Genomic DNA, 14,222 nt, shown 5'->3' on the forward strand with positions numbered 1-14,222 from the left:
TGGGCTTAAAACATTCAGTAAACCATGCTGGAAACAGATGTGCTGCCCTCCAGGCTCTGCTGTTCCACTTACAGAGCACAGGCAGAAGAGATTTACCATAACTCCTAAGGGCCTGAGGATTTGAGAAATGATAAAGAAGTACCTGCTACAAGTTAAAAGTCACCAACTGCATTGGCCCCGACAAGACGATCAGCCTGTCCTTGGAAGCTCGGAAGACAGGCACTGACTTCTCCTCTCTAGCCCGGAAAGTCCTAGATGGCATCTTCTTCCTGTGGGAGGCTCTTGCATCCACACTGAAAATCTGTGCATCAGTGGAGCCGCCTTCGGTAATGACCTCAGCTCCATCTTCTGGATCACTTGGCGCAGCTCCTCCATCGGCACCTCCTGCTTTGCCTTGCACTTTTACGCCCCGGACACGGCTTCCTTCCTTAAACCTCAGGAACCGATCTCTGCTAGCTTCAGACTTTGCTTCTGCAGCTTCCTCCCCTCTCTCCGCCTTCACGGAAGTGAAGAGAGCCAGGGCCTCGCTCTGGGTTAGGCTTTGGCTGAAGGGAATGTCATAGCTGGCTTGACCTTTCATCCACCAAACGTTCTCCACATCAGCAATAAAGCTGTTTCACTTTCCTATCATTCAAGTGTTCACTGAGGTGGCCCTTTTAATTTCCTTCAGGAGCTTTTCCTTCGCATTCACAACTTGGCTAACTGGCACAAGAGGCCTTAGCTTTCCACATGCCTTCCTCACTGAGCTTTAATCATGTCTAGCTTTTGATGGAAAGTGAGAGGCGTGCGGCTTCTCCTTTCAGTTGAACACTTAGAGACTACCATAGGATTATTAATTGGCCTAATTTCAATATAGTTGTTTCTCAGGAAATTGGGAAACCCACAGAGAAGGAGAAAGACAGGCAAAGAGTGGGTCAGTAGAACAGTCAGAACACACCCAACATTTATGGATTAAGCTTGCTATCTCATATGGGCACTGTTTGTGGCACCCTAAAAGAATTTAAATAGTAACATCATAGATCACTGATCACAAATCACTATAACAAATATAATAATGAAAAAGTCTGAAATATTGTGAGAATTACCAAAATTACCAAACCTTCAATTTGTAAAATATGCAGTAACTGCAAAGCACAATAAAGCAAAGCACACTACAAGTTATGCCTTTACAGTAAATGGAAAAGTACCTAATTTAATCTCTTTCCAGTATACACCATCTGTATAATTTTGGATCAAACTCACTTCCTCAGCTCTACCATATAACTTCATCTACTATGAAAGATAACAGTATGGACTTCAAAGTGTCAATTTAAAATTTAAATGACATTTTCCACGTGTAGTGATTATATAGTACTTACTTACATAGGAGGTGCTCAATAAATGTTAACCATATATGATTGCTATTCAAATTAGGTGATAATGTCAGTCCAAAAAATGACAGTGACAAAACACAGACTGAAAAGGTAAAATTGACCAGATCTAAGCACATTAATGGAACAGAGGATAAATGCAGAAACAGATCCAAATGGATATGAAAATTTAACATGACATAAAAACATAAATGCTATCATTTTTGTGAGACATCCTTAAGGATGGAAGGCAGGTCTTAAAACGTAAGTACCCCATGTGAATAGAGATGAAAGCTTTACAATTTTGAATTAGACTTCAAGGACAAAACAGGAAAGTGAGAAGAATAAAGAGAAAAGGATACAGGCACTGTATTAGGGAAAGGAAGAAACAGAAGAATCACAAAAAGATGTAGTTAAGAGTACCAATAGAAGAATCGGTACAGCAATTCCTATCGCAGAAGATAAATGCTAAGGGTGGGAAAGCCTGAAATGAAGTCATCTAAAAGAATCAAATTTTAATGCAATGTAATGATTTCATATGAAAATACTATTAAAACTGAAAATTCTACTTACTGACACAGCTATCATGGTACTATCTGGCCTCCATTCAGCTTGTTTGTAGGATCCAAACTGAGAAGATGATTTTTCAGGTTCCTTGTAGGTTACAATTAATACACTAGGCTGGAAGGAAAGAGGTTTATTTTATTAGTATCCCATAAAGATATATACAAAACAAACAAGATAATTTATCATTGAGTACTCTGAAAATCTAAAAATTCTAAATGTGTATAAAAGGTAACAATATAAGCTATCAGCCCTAATTAGCCCAAACAAATCAACTAAAAAGGACCAAAAGGAAAGATGATCTGAAAAGGACTATATCTATTTAAGTAAATAAAATGATACTACATTAGCATCTCTAAGTGTTCAACTCAAAAACAGAAACAGGCCCAAATGGGTTCACTAGTGAATTCTATCAAATATTTAGGAAGAAATTATACAACCTCTCTACAATCTATTCCAGAAAACAAAAGCAGAGATTACCTCTTAACTCTTTCTGAGGTCAGCATTGGTCAAAACCAGACAAAAACATTACAAGAATATAAAACAGCAGACCAATCTCTCTCATAAACATAGCTGTAAAAATTCTCAACAAAATATTAGCAAATCTAATCCAACAATGTTTAAAAAGAATTATACGCTACAACCAAGTGGAATTTATTCCAGGTATGCAATGCTGGATCAACATGCAAAACCAATTAATGTAATCCATTACACATCAACAGGCTAAAGAAGAAAAAACCACATGATCACACCAATAGATGCAGAAAAAGAACTTGACAAAATGCAGTACCCATTTATGATAAAAACTCTCGGTAAACTAAGAATAAGGGGAACTTCTTCGATCTGACAAAGAATACCTACAGAGAACCTATAACTAACATCATACTCACTGGTAAGAAACTAGAAGCTTTCCTGCTAAACTCAGGAACAAGGTAAAGACATGCCCTCTCATCACTCCTTTTCAAAATCACACTGGAAGTCCTTGCTAATGTACTAAGAAAAGGAAATAAAAGATAACAGATTGGGAAGAAAAAAAAGTACAACTTTGTTTATATGTAACACAATTGCCTATATAGATATTCAAAGGAACCACCAACAAACTAACATGGTAATAACAATGATTAGTAAGGTTACAGAATGCAATATTCATATAAAAATCAATTGCCTTTTTATATAACAGCAATGAACAAGCAAATTCAAAATTAACAACACAACAGCATTTCTATTAGCAACCCAAAAAATATTTAGGCTTAAATCTAATAGAATATGTACAAGAAACATAGAAAACTACAAAACTTTGATGTACAAAATTTAAAATGAACTAAGTAAGTGGAGGGAATATTCCAAGTTCATGAATGGGAAGATCCAATATTGTCAAGATGTTAGTTCTTACAACTTCAACTACACATTCAACACAATCCAAATCAAAATCACAGCAAGTTTTTTCAGAGTTATCAACAGGCTGACTCTAAAGTTTATATGGAGAAGCAAAAGACCCAGAATGGCCAACTCAATATTGAAGAAGAACTAAGTTGAAGAACTTGATGCTACTTCAAGACTAACCATAAAGATACAGTAATGAAGACAATGTGGTATTGGCCAAAGAACAGAAAACAGATCAACAGACCAAATAGCACCAGAAATAGACGCATATAGTCGAGTGACCTTCAACAAAAGAGCAAAGGTAATACAATGGAGAACACATGGTGTTTTCATCAAATGGTGCTGAAACAACTGGACATCCACTTTCTGTAGTATAAGTTCTAAAGGGTCATCTTGTGCTTTCCCTGCCATTGTCCTAGAAGCAGCCATTTTTCCAGGGACCCTGGTCCATTTTTATTAGAGAATGGTATTTAAAAAAGATCTTAGGGGACCTGGGTGGCTCAGTTGGTTAAGCATCTGCCTTTGGCTCAGGTCAGGACCCCAGGAGCCTAGGATTGAGTCCTGCACTGGGCTCCCTGCTCAGCAGGGAGCCTGCTTCTCCTTCTGCCTGCTGTTCCCCCTGCTTCTGCACTCTCTCACTGTCAAATAAATAAAATCTTTTTAAAAAATTAAAATAAAATAAAAAACAAGATCTGGAAAACAAGATGCATATTAGTAGTGGGGTGTCACTGCTTCTAGGTCCTCTCAGCAAACACAGTAGGATACAAACTTATACTAAACCATATATGACCACATTACCTCTATTTCTTTCTATATATACATATGTATATATTTTCATACAGAAACACTGGAGGATAATCAAGCACAATGTGGTTTCTTCTAGCCTTTCTCCCTTGTCATTTTTTTTGTTATCATTTCATATAATTAATTCAGCTTTTTGTTCAACTCTACTGTATGCACAGACTAGTTTGCAACTGCTAAGTATATTCCTATAGTAGACAAATTTACCAACTGGAATACAGTTTTTATGGCTAACTTCTTTTACATTAGCATTTGGAAAGTGTTACACAGGTTTTAAGTGTTCCCTTAAACCTTTTTTTAATCTCTAAAAGCAAAATACAAAAGTTTCTAAGAAGCTAGCAATATTCCGAATACATTAGAATTGCTAGAAATCAGTTGTTTGTACTTCAAATATCAATTAAAGATTAAAAATCAGTTTCTTGGCAGGAGTGACATTGGCAAGATGGGACAGCAGGAAACTCTGGACTCTCCTCCCCCCAAAAAATACATAAATTCAGGAACACTTCACAGAAAAATTCCCTTTGGTGAGAAATCTAGAAACTAATAACAGAAAGGCACCTGAAGGCTGGATGAACACAAAATCAGACTCATCAAAGCTGCCAGGGTGATATGCCAGAAGCCCCACCACCAACACAGAATTAAACCCTCCACCTCCATCTTCTTCTTGGGAAGAAGAGCCCACAAGTCCAATGCCACAACTTTTCTGGGGGCTGTCCAAAGAGAGGGAAGAGGGTCTGTCTTGCTTTCCATGAGGCACTGATAAGACCTGGCATAATCTAGCCGTAAGGGAGGTTGTGAGAGCAGAAACAGAGTTTGGGCTAGCAGTTGCCACAGCCCCTCCCTGATTCAGCACAGAGCTAACGAATGGGGGGGGGCGCGGGGGCGGGAAACAGCTTTCACCATCTCCGTAGGAAGAAAAAGGGTTGGATGGAGCATAGGACCATCCAACTTTTCTGAAGGACACCTCAGGAATGGCTTCAGTTCATTTGTTACAGTGCACAAGGGGATTCAGCATACCCTAAACACTTGTCAGCCACACACACACACACAAACACAAAAGAAGTGTGCTGGACTAGCATGAAGATTTGAGAGGTCACCAGAATCTCTGGCCAGACTGATTGGGGGGGGGGTCATCTTCTAATACATGAGACCAGTCCATGAAGAGTGGAACTGGTAACTATTCTGTCTAAACACAGACACCAAGAGAGTCAAGGAAAATGAAGAAACAGATCAGTGTGTTCCAAACAAAGGAAAGAAGACAAAGCTCCAGAAACAGACCCAAATGAACCACAGATATACAACTTACCAGAAAGATAATTCAAAATAACCATCGTAAAAATGTTCACTGAGATTGGAAGAACAATGGAGGAGCAAAGTGGGAATTTCAACAAAGAGAAAATATACAATAGTACCAAAAAGAAATCATAAAGCTGAAAAATATAACTGAAATAAAAAATTCAATAGAGAGGTTCAACAGAAGACTAGATTAAGCCAGAAGAAAGGATCAGCAAACTCTAAAAAAGGTTACTGGAAATTATTCAATCACAAGACCAATAAGAAAAAAAAGAATACAGAAAGCTTAAGGAACTTATGGGACACCAAAAAGCAAACCAATATATGCATAACAGAAAAAGAGAAAGAAAAATGACCTGAAAGCTTATTCAAAAAATAATGTCTGAAAAATTCCCAAATCTGAGGAGGAAATGGACATACAGATCCAGGAAGCCCTAAGAAACCTAAAGAAGAGAAACTCAAGAAATACACACTGAGAACAATTAGGATCAAACTGTCAAAAGTGAAAGCAGTGAGAATTTTGAAAGCACAAGGAAAAGGCAACTTGTCATGTACAAAGGAACCCCCGTAAGACTAAAAGTGGGTTTCTCAGCAGAAACCTTGCAGCCCAGAAGGATGCGGGATGAAGAGCTGAACGAAAAAAAGCTGCCAACTAAGAATACTATATCCAGTAATAGTGTCCTTCAAAAATGAAGGAAAGATAGTCTTTCCTAAACAAACAAAAGCTGAGGGAGTTCATCACCACTAGACTTGCTTACCAAAAATCACATTAGATTTAAGAACATACATAGGCTGAAAGTGACAGGATGAAAAAGATACTCCATGCAAACAGTAACCAAAGGAGAGCAGAGAAGGTTTTATCAGACAAAAGTGACTTTAAGTCAAAAAGTGTAAAAAGGAAAAAGACATTACATAATAATAAAAGGGTAAATCCACCAGGAAGACCTAACAATTATAAATATATAGACACAGTAGTATATTATGCGTAACATCAGAACATCTAAATAAATAAAGCAAATATGTGCAGAACCGAATAAAGAAGTAAACAGCAATACAATAGTAGGGCATTTTAATATCCCACTTCCAGTAACAGATAGAACATGGAGACAAAATCTATGAAGAAATTGAAGACTTGAACAACACTACAGATCAAGTGAAGCTAACACATATATACAGAACTTTTTTTTAAATTTTATTTTATTATGTTACGTTTGTCACCATACATTAGTTTTTGATGTACTGTTCCATGATTCGTTGTTTGCGTATAACACCCAATGCTCCATGCAATACGTGCCCTCTTTAATACCCATCACCAGGCTAACCCGTTCCCCCAACCCCCTCCCCTCTAAAACCCTCACTTTGTTTCTCAGAGTCCATAGTCTCTCATGGTTTACTTCCCCTCCGATTCCCCCTCCCTTCATTTTCCCCTTCCTACTACCTTTTTTTTTTTTTTAACATATAATGTATTATTTGTTTCAGAAGGTACAGGTCTGTGATTCATCAGTCTTACACAATTCACAGCGAAAACCATAGCACGTATCCTCCTCTGTGTCCATCACTCAGCCCGTCCCATCCCGCCCACCCCCCACCACTCCAGCAACCCTTAGTTTCTTAAGATTAAAAGTCTCTTATGGTTTGTCTCCCTCTCCAGTTTCATCTTGTTTCATTTTTCCCCCCTTCCCCTATGATCCTGTGTCTTGTTTCTCAAATTCCTCATACCAGTGAGATTATATGATACTTGTCTTTCTCTGATTGACTTATTTCGCTTAGCATAATACCCTCTAGTTCCATCCACATCATTGCAAATGGCAAGCTTGTTTATTTGATGGCTGCATAATATTCCACTCTTTTTTTTTTGGCTGGGTACAGTATACTTTATTGATGGTACATGACAAAGTAGGGCTCCCCAAGCCCCTCCCCTTCTTCAGGGGGTCTGGGATGGAAACGGTGGAGGTCGGGAGATTCTCAGTGTTTGGGGGGATAAGTTGGGGCAGGGACTCCCCAGCAGTTGAGGGCCTCTCTCTTCCTCTTCCTCTTGCTGGGGCTGGTGATCCAGGGGGTTCTTACTCCTTGGAGGCCATGTGGACCATAAGGTCCACCACCCGGTTGCTATAGGCAAATTCATTGTCATACCAGGAAATGAGCTTGACAAAGTGGTCATTGAGAGCAATGCCAGCCCCGACATCGGAAGTGGAGTGGGTGTCACTGTTAAAGTCGCAGGAGACAACCTGGTCCTCAGCGTACCCCAGGATGCCCTTGAGGAGGCCTTCTGATGCCTGCTTCACCACCTTCCTTCTTGATGTCGTCGTATTTGGCAGCTTTCTCCAGGTGGCAGGTCAGATCCACAACGGACACGTTGGGGGTGGGGACACAAAAGGCCATGCCAGTGAGCTTCCCGTTCAGCTCAGGGATGACCTTACCCACAGCCTTGGCAGCACCAGTGGAAGCAGGGATGATGTTCTGGGCAGCCCCTTGGCCATCGCACCACAGCTTCCCAGAGGGGCCGTCCACGGTCTTCTGGGTGGCAGTGATGGCATGGACGGTGGTCATGGATCCCTCCACGATGCCAAAGTTGTCATGGATGACCTTGGCCAGAGGAGCCAAGCAGTTGGCAGTGCAGGAGGCACTGCTGACAATCTTGAGTGAGTTGTCATACTTCTCACGATTCACATCCATCACGAACATGGGGGCATTGGAAGAGGGAGCAGAGATGATTACCCTCTTGACTCCACCCTTCAAGTGAGCCCCAGCCTTCTCCATGGTGGTGAAGACCCCAGTGGACTCCACAACATACTCAGCACCAGCATCACCCCCATTTGATGTTGGCAGGATCTCGCTCCTGGAAGATGGAGATGGACTTTCCATTGATGACAAGCTTCCCGTTCTCAGCCTTGACTGTGCTGTGGAATTTGCCATGGGTGGAATCATACTGGAACATGTAGACCATGTAGTTGAAATCAATGAAGGGGTCATTGATGGCGACAATATCCACTTTGCCAGAGTTAAAAGCAGCCCTGGTGACCAGGTGCTCAATACGGCCAAATCCGTTCACTCCGACCTTCACCATCGTGTCTCGGGGATGCAGCTGGCACTGCACCGGAAGATGCGGCTGTCTGTCGAACGGGGAGGAGCAGAGAGCCTATATACCACCTTTTCTTTATCCATTCATCTGCTGATGGATATCTGGGCTCTTTCCATACTTTGGCTTTTGTGGACATTGCTGCTATAAACATCGGGGTGCATGTACCCCTTCAGATCACATTTGTATCTTTGGGGTAAATACCCAGTAGTGCAATTGCTGGATCATAGGGTAGCCCTATTTTCAACCTTTTGAAGAACCTCCCTACTGTTTTCCAGAGTGGCTGCACCAGCTTGCTTTCCCAACAACAGTGTAGGAGGGTTCCCCTTTCTCCACATCCTTGCCAACATCTGTCGTTTCCTGACTTGTTAATTTTAGCCATTCTGACTGGTGTGAGGTGGCATCTCATTGAGGTTTTGATTTGGATTTCCCTGATGCCAAGCGATGTTGAGCACTTTTACATGTGTCTGTTGGCCATTTGGATGTCTTCTTTGGAAAAATGTCTGTTCATGTCTTCTGCCCATCTCTTGATTGGATTACTTGTTTTTTGGGTGTTGAGTTTGATAAGTTCTTTACAGATTTTCGATATTAGCCCTTTATCTGATATGTCATTTGCAAGTATCTTCTCCCATTTTGTCGGTTGTCTTTGGTTTTGTTGACTGTTTCTTTGCTGTGCAAAAGCTTTTTCTCTTGATGAAGTCCCAATAGTTCATTTTTGCCCTTGCTTCCCTGGCCTTTGGCGATGTTTCTAGGAAGAAGTTGCTGTGGCCGAGGTCGAAGAGGTTGCTGCCTTTGTTCTCCTTTAGGATTTTGCTGGATTCCTGTTTCACATTGAGGTCTTTCAACCATTTTGAGTCTATTTTTGTGTGTGGTGTAAGGAAATGGTCCAGTTTCATTCTTCTGCATGTGGCTGTCCAATTTTCCCAACACCATTTATTGAAGAGACTGTCTTTTTTCCACTGGACATTCTTTCCTGCTTTGTCAAAGATAAGTTGACCATAGAGTTGAGGGTCCATTTCTGGGCTCTCTATTCTGTTCCGTTGATCTATGTGTCTGTTTTTGTGCCAGTACCACACTGTCTTGATTACAACTTTGTAATAGAGCTGGAAGTCCGGAATTGTGATGCCACCGGCTTTGCTTTTCTTTGTGAACATTCCTCTGGCTATTCAGGGTCTTTTCTGGTTCCATACAAATTTTAGGATTATTTTTTCCAGCTCTGTGAAAAAAATTGATGGTATTTTGATAGAGATTGCACTAAACGTGCAGATTGCTCTAGGTAACATAGACATTTTCACAATATTTTTTCTTCCAATCCATGAGCATGGAACCTTGTTCCATTTCTTTGTGTCTTCCTCAATTTCTTTCAGGAGTATTTTGTAGTTTTCTGAGTACAGATCCTTTGCCTCTTTGGTAGATTTATTCCTAGGTATCTTATGGTTTTGGGTGCAATTGTAAATGGGATCAACTCCTTAATTTCTCTATACACATTCTTCTTAAGCACACATGGAACATTCATCAGGATAAATCACATGTTAGATCACAAAACAAGTCTTAAATTTAAGACGAAATCACATCAACTATCTTTTCTGACCACAATGGAATGAAACTAAAATTCAACAGGAAAAAAGAAGGGAGGGAGGGAGGGAGGAGGGGAAGGGAGGGAGAGAGAGAGAGAGAGAGAGAAGTAAAGAGAAAGAAAGCTAGCTCACAAATCTGTGGAAATTAAACACACCCTTGAACAACAACAAATGTGTCAAAGAAGAAATCAAAAAGGAAATTAGAAAATACCTTGAAACAAGCCTAAAATACAATGGGATACAGCAAAAGCAGTAAAGAAGGGAGTTTATAAGCAATAAATGTCTACATTAAGACTGAAGATTTAGAATCAACCTAATTTAAAACCTCAGGGAACTAGAGAAAGAACAAACTAAGTCCAAAATCAACAGAAAGGAAGAATGAAAACAGTAAAGAGCAAAAGTAAATGAAACAAAGGATAGTAAAACAATAGAAAAAAAAAGTTTTTTGAAAAGATAAATCGACAAAATTTCAGCTAGACAATTAAAAAGAAAAAAGAAAACACTCAAAACCAACATAAAGAAATACAAAAGAAGACAGTACAACTGATACCACAAAAACACAAAAGATCACAAAGATAACTATAAACAACTCTATGCCAGCAAACAGGACAACACCGAAGAAATAGGAAAATTCCTAGAATACACAACCTATCAAGACTGAATCATGAAGAAACAGAAAATCTGAAAAGACTCATAGCTAGTATGCAAACTGAATTATGCAGGTTATCAAAAACCTCCCAACAAAGAAAAGCCTAGGACCAGATGGCTTCACTGGTAAATTCTACCAAACATTGAATGAAGAATTAATGCCAATCCTTCTCAAACTCTACCAAAATACTGAAGCAGCAGAAACACTTTCAATCTCATTTTATGAGGCCTGCAGTACACGGATACGAATCCAGATAAAGGTACTACTAGAAAAGAAAATCATAGGTCACTATCTCTGAATACAGATGCAAAAATCTCAATGAATTAGTAGAAAACTGAATTCAACAGCACATAAAAATAATTTTAAAAAATCACATACCACAACCAAATTTCATTTATATTCTTGGGATGCAAGTATGGGTCAACATACAAAAATCAATTAATGTAATACACCATGTTATCAGAATAAAGGATAAAATACACATAATCATCTCAATAGATGAAAAAGTATGTGACAAAAATCAACACCCTTTCAGAAGAAAAACTTTTAAACTACAAATAAAAGGAAAGTACTTCAACATAAAAAAAGGCCATTTAAGACCTACAGCTAAATCATACCCGACAGTGAAAAATTGAAAGATTCTCCTCTAAGATCAAGAACAAGTCCAGGATGCCTAACACCACCTCCATTCAACATAATAATGGAAGTTCTAGCCAGAGCAATTAGTTAAGAGAAAGAAATAAAAAGCATCCAAGTCAGAAAGGAAGTAGTAAAAACTGTCTCTGTTTGCAAACAATATGATCTTATGTAAAGAAAACACTAACGATTCCATTTTAAAGAAATTAATAATAAAGGAATTAGGTCAAGTTTTAGAATACAAAATCAACATACAAAAATCAACTGCATTTCTATACACTTAACAATGAGCTATCTGAAAAGGGATTTAGGGAAACAATCCTATTATAATAGCACCAAAAGTAATAAAATCTTAGGATTAAAGAACTACAGAGGTGAAAGACTTGTACACTAAATACTACAAAACACTGATATAAGAAATTTTAAAAAATGGGAAGACACCCCATGTTCATGAATTAGAAGACTTAATGTTGTTAAAATGTCCCGTACTACCCAAAGCAATCTACAAATTCAATGCAATCCCTATCAAAATCACAATGGTACATTTTACAGAAGTAGAAAAAAATTCTTAAATTCATATGGAGCCAGAAAGACTTCAAATAGCCAAGTCAATCATGAGCAAGAACAGAACTAGAGGCATCACACTTCTTGATTTCTAAATATACTACAAAACTACAGTAATTCAAACAGTATGGTTATGGCATAAAGACAGACATAAGCCAATGAAACTGAGTAGAGAGCCCAGAAATAAATGCACAAGAGCAGGTCAACTGATCTTCAACAGGGTTCTAAGTATACACAATGGAAAAAGTATAGTCTCATTAACAAATAGTGCTGGAAAAATTGGACAACCACATGCAAAAGAATAAAAGTGGACCTTTATCTAATAGGATATACAAAAATCAACTCCAAATGGATTAAAGACTTAAAGGTACCACTTGAAACTATAAAAGAATACCCGATTTCACTTATTTAAATACTTAAATTCATAATGTCAAAGAGTGAAATGGTGGTTGCCAGGAGTTGGGGAGAGAGGAGAATGGGGCGTTGCCAATCAATGACAAAGTTTCAGTTAAGCAAGATAAGTTCTAGAGATCTGCTGTACAACGTTGTACCCATGGCTAATGATATTGTATTATACACTTAAAATTTTAAAGATCTCATGTTACGTGTTTGTATCACAAATAAAATTTGCATGTTAACATAAATAATATTTTTAATAATTTTATTTCTAAATCAAGAAGATAGGCAGTGGAACTATTTTACCATGCTCTTTAAAGTCTAGTATAATAGACTATGGCTGGATTCTCCTACTTCTACAGTCTGTTGTGACATGTTATTTTAATTGAAGGATACAAAGAAAATCCAGTCTTATACAGATTTATAGTTGGACTTTCTAAAAAATCGTAAATATTCTTTGATACTACACCAAAACTTGACAAGGGGTAGTTTCTTAAAAGTAAGTTGTAGTGTAGAATCTGAATCCTTATCAATAAAGTTTTTATACTGTTTCAAAACCAAAAACAAAAGTTCCTTAGACAGTATTTACAATAAAGAGAAGAAATGTAATTGGGGAGAGACTATAAGGAATTCATTTTAACAATCAAAGTGAAACCTGAGTCTGAAAGGGAAATTAGAATAGCAAACCAACTTGTAAAAAGAACAGTTGGAGAACTTATGCTACCTGAACTTAAGATCTATTATAAAGTCATAATAACCAAGACAGTGTAGGTATTAGCATCAAAACAGATCAATGAAAGAGAATCATGAAACAGTCTAGAAATAGAGAAGTCAAATGGAAGGTGCAGTCAATTCAATGTAGGGAGGATCATTTCAACAAATGGTGCTGAAACAGTAAGATAACCCAAGAAGAAAAAGAACTCTAGTCCATACTTCACACCATATACAAATATTAATTCACAAGTTACTACAGACCTATGTAAATCCTAATCCATTGAAGTTCAGGAATATAGGAGAAAATCTTCTGTGGCCTTGGGCTAAGGCAAAAATTTCTTAGACAAGACATAAAAATTATGATTCACAAAAGAAAAATTAAAATAAGCCCTTAACAAAAATTAGTTTCTCTTCAAAAGACATTGCTAAAAAGGAATAAAAAGACATGCCACAGACTAGAAAAAAATATTTGCAAATTACATTTCTGCATCAATGACTTGTACCCAGAACATAATGTTTTTTAAAGATTTATTTTATTTACACACACACACACACACACACACACACACGTGTTGGGAGAAGGGCAGAGGGAGAGAGAGAATCCTCAAGCAGGCTCCCCACTGAGCAAGGAGCCCAACTCAGGACTCAATCCCAGGACCCTGAGATCATGAGCCAAAATCAGCCTCTTAACCAACTGAACCACCCAGGCGCCCCATATAAAGAAAATTTTACAACTAAGTAAACAACCAATTTTTTAAAGGAAGCAAAAAAATTCAAACAAAATAATTACTGTATTGAATTTTAACACACAAGTATTGATGTGAAGAACAAAGGCAAAAGAAAAAAATTTCCTTACAACTTACAGCCCAATGACAAGTCCTTGAGATAAGCAGAGTGACCTTCTTCTAGGAACTCAACTGCCTCAATGTTAATACTTTAGCTTAACATGAGCCCAACCTCCAGGATCCTGTAAGTCCCCTTTAACATAAAAATTCCTTTGGAAACTTCCTTTATCTATACTCCCCAAGATAGAAGTTAGCAATCATCCTCTAAGCATATGGCCCACTGATATACATCTGAAGGGTCTCATGACTAAGGTTTTCCTAGACAGTAGTAAATGACCTTTCTCAAACATCTAGCCTATCAAGGTCCTAGAAACCTTGCTTCCAAATTCCTTAGAAACTTACGCTATCCCTAACCCCCTCCCAACTTGAAAG

The 14,222-nt window shown here is 38.3% G+C and overlaps 1 protein-coding gene and 1 pseudogene across 6 annotated transcripts in view; both read right to left on the minus strand.

Annotated features, from left to right (window-relative positions):
• RIC1 (RIC1 homolog, RAB6A GEF complex partner 1) overlaps positions 1-14,222 on the minus strand; it is a 166,632-nt gene that overhangs the window by 121,746 nt on the left and 30,664 nt on the right. For 5 of the 6 annotated variants that reach the window (XM_045882147.3, XM_045882148.3, XM_045882146.3 and 2 more), the window contains one exon: positions 1,923-2,030. The exons of the other annotated variant lie outside the window; for it this stretch is intronic. In XM_045882147.3, the coding sequence (XP_045738103.1) occupies positions 1,923-2,030 (108 nt within the window). Of the gene's footprint in view, positions 1-1,922; positions 2,031-14,222 lie in introns of those variants that run through there. 6 annotated transcript variants of the gene reach the window in all.
• On the minus strand, positions 7,022-13,523 carry LOC129046028 (glyceraldehyde-3-phosphate dehydrogenase-like; annotated as a pseudogene).

Source organism: Mirounga angustirostris, unplaced genomic scaffold, assembly GCF_029215605.1.
Source record: "Mirounga angustirostris isolate CCGP_5_RB_7025 unplaced genomic scaffold, mMirAng1.0.hap1 SCAF_15, whole genome shotgun sequence".
Taxonomy (NCBI): Eukaryota; Metazoa; Chordata; class Mammalia; order Carnivora; family Phocidae; genus Mirounga; species Mirounga angustirostris.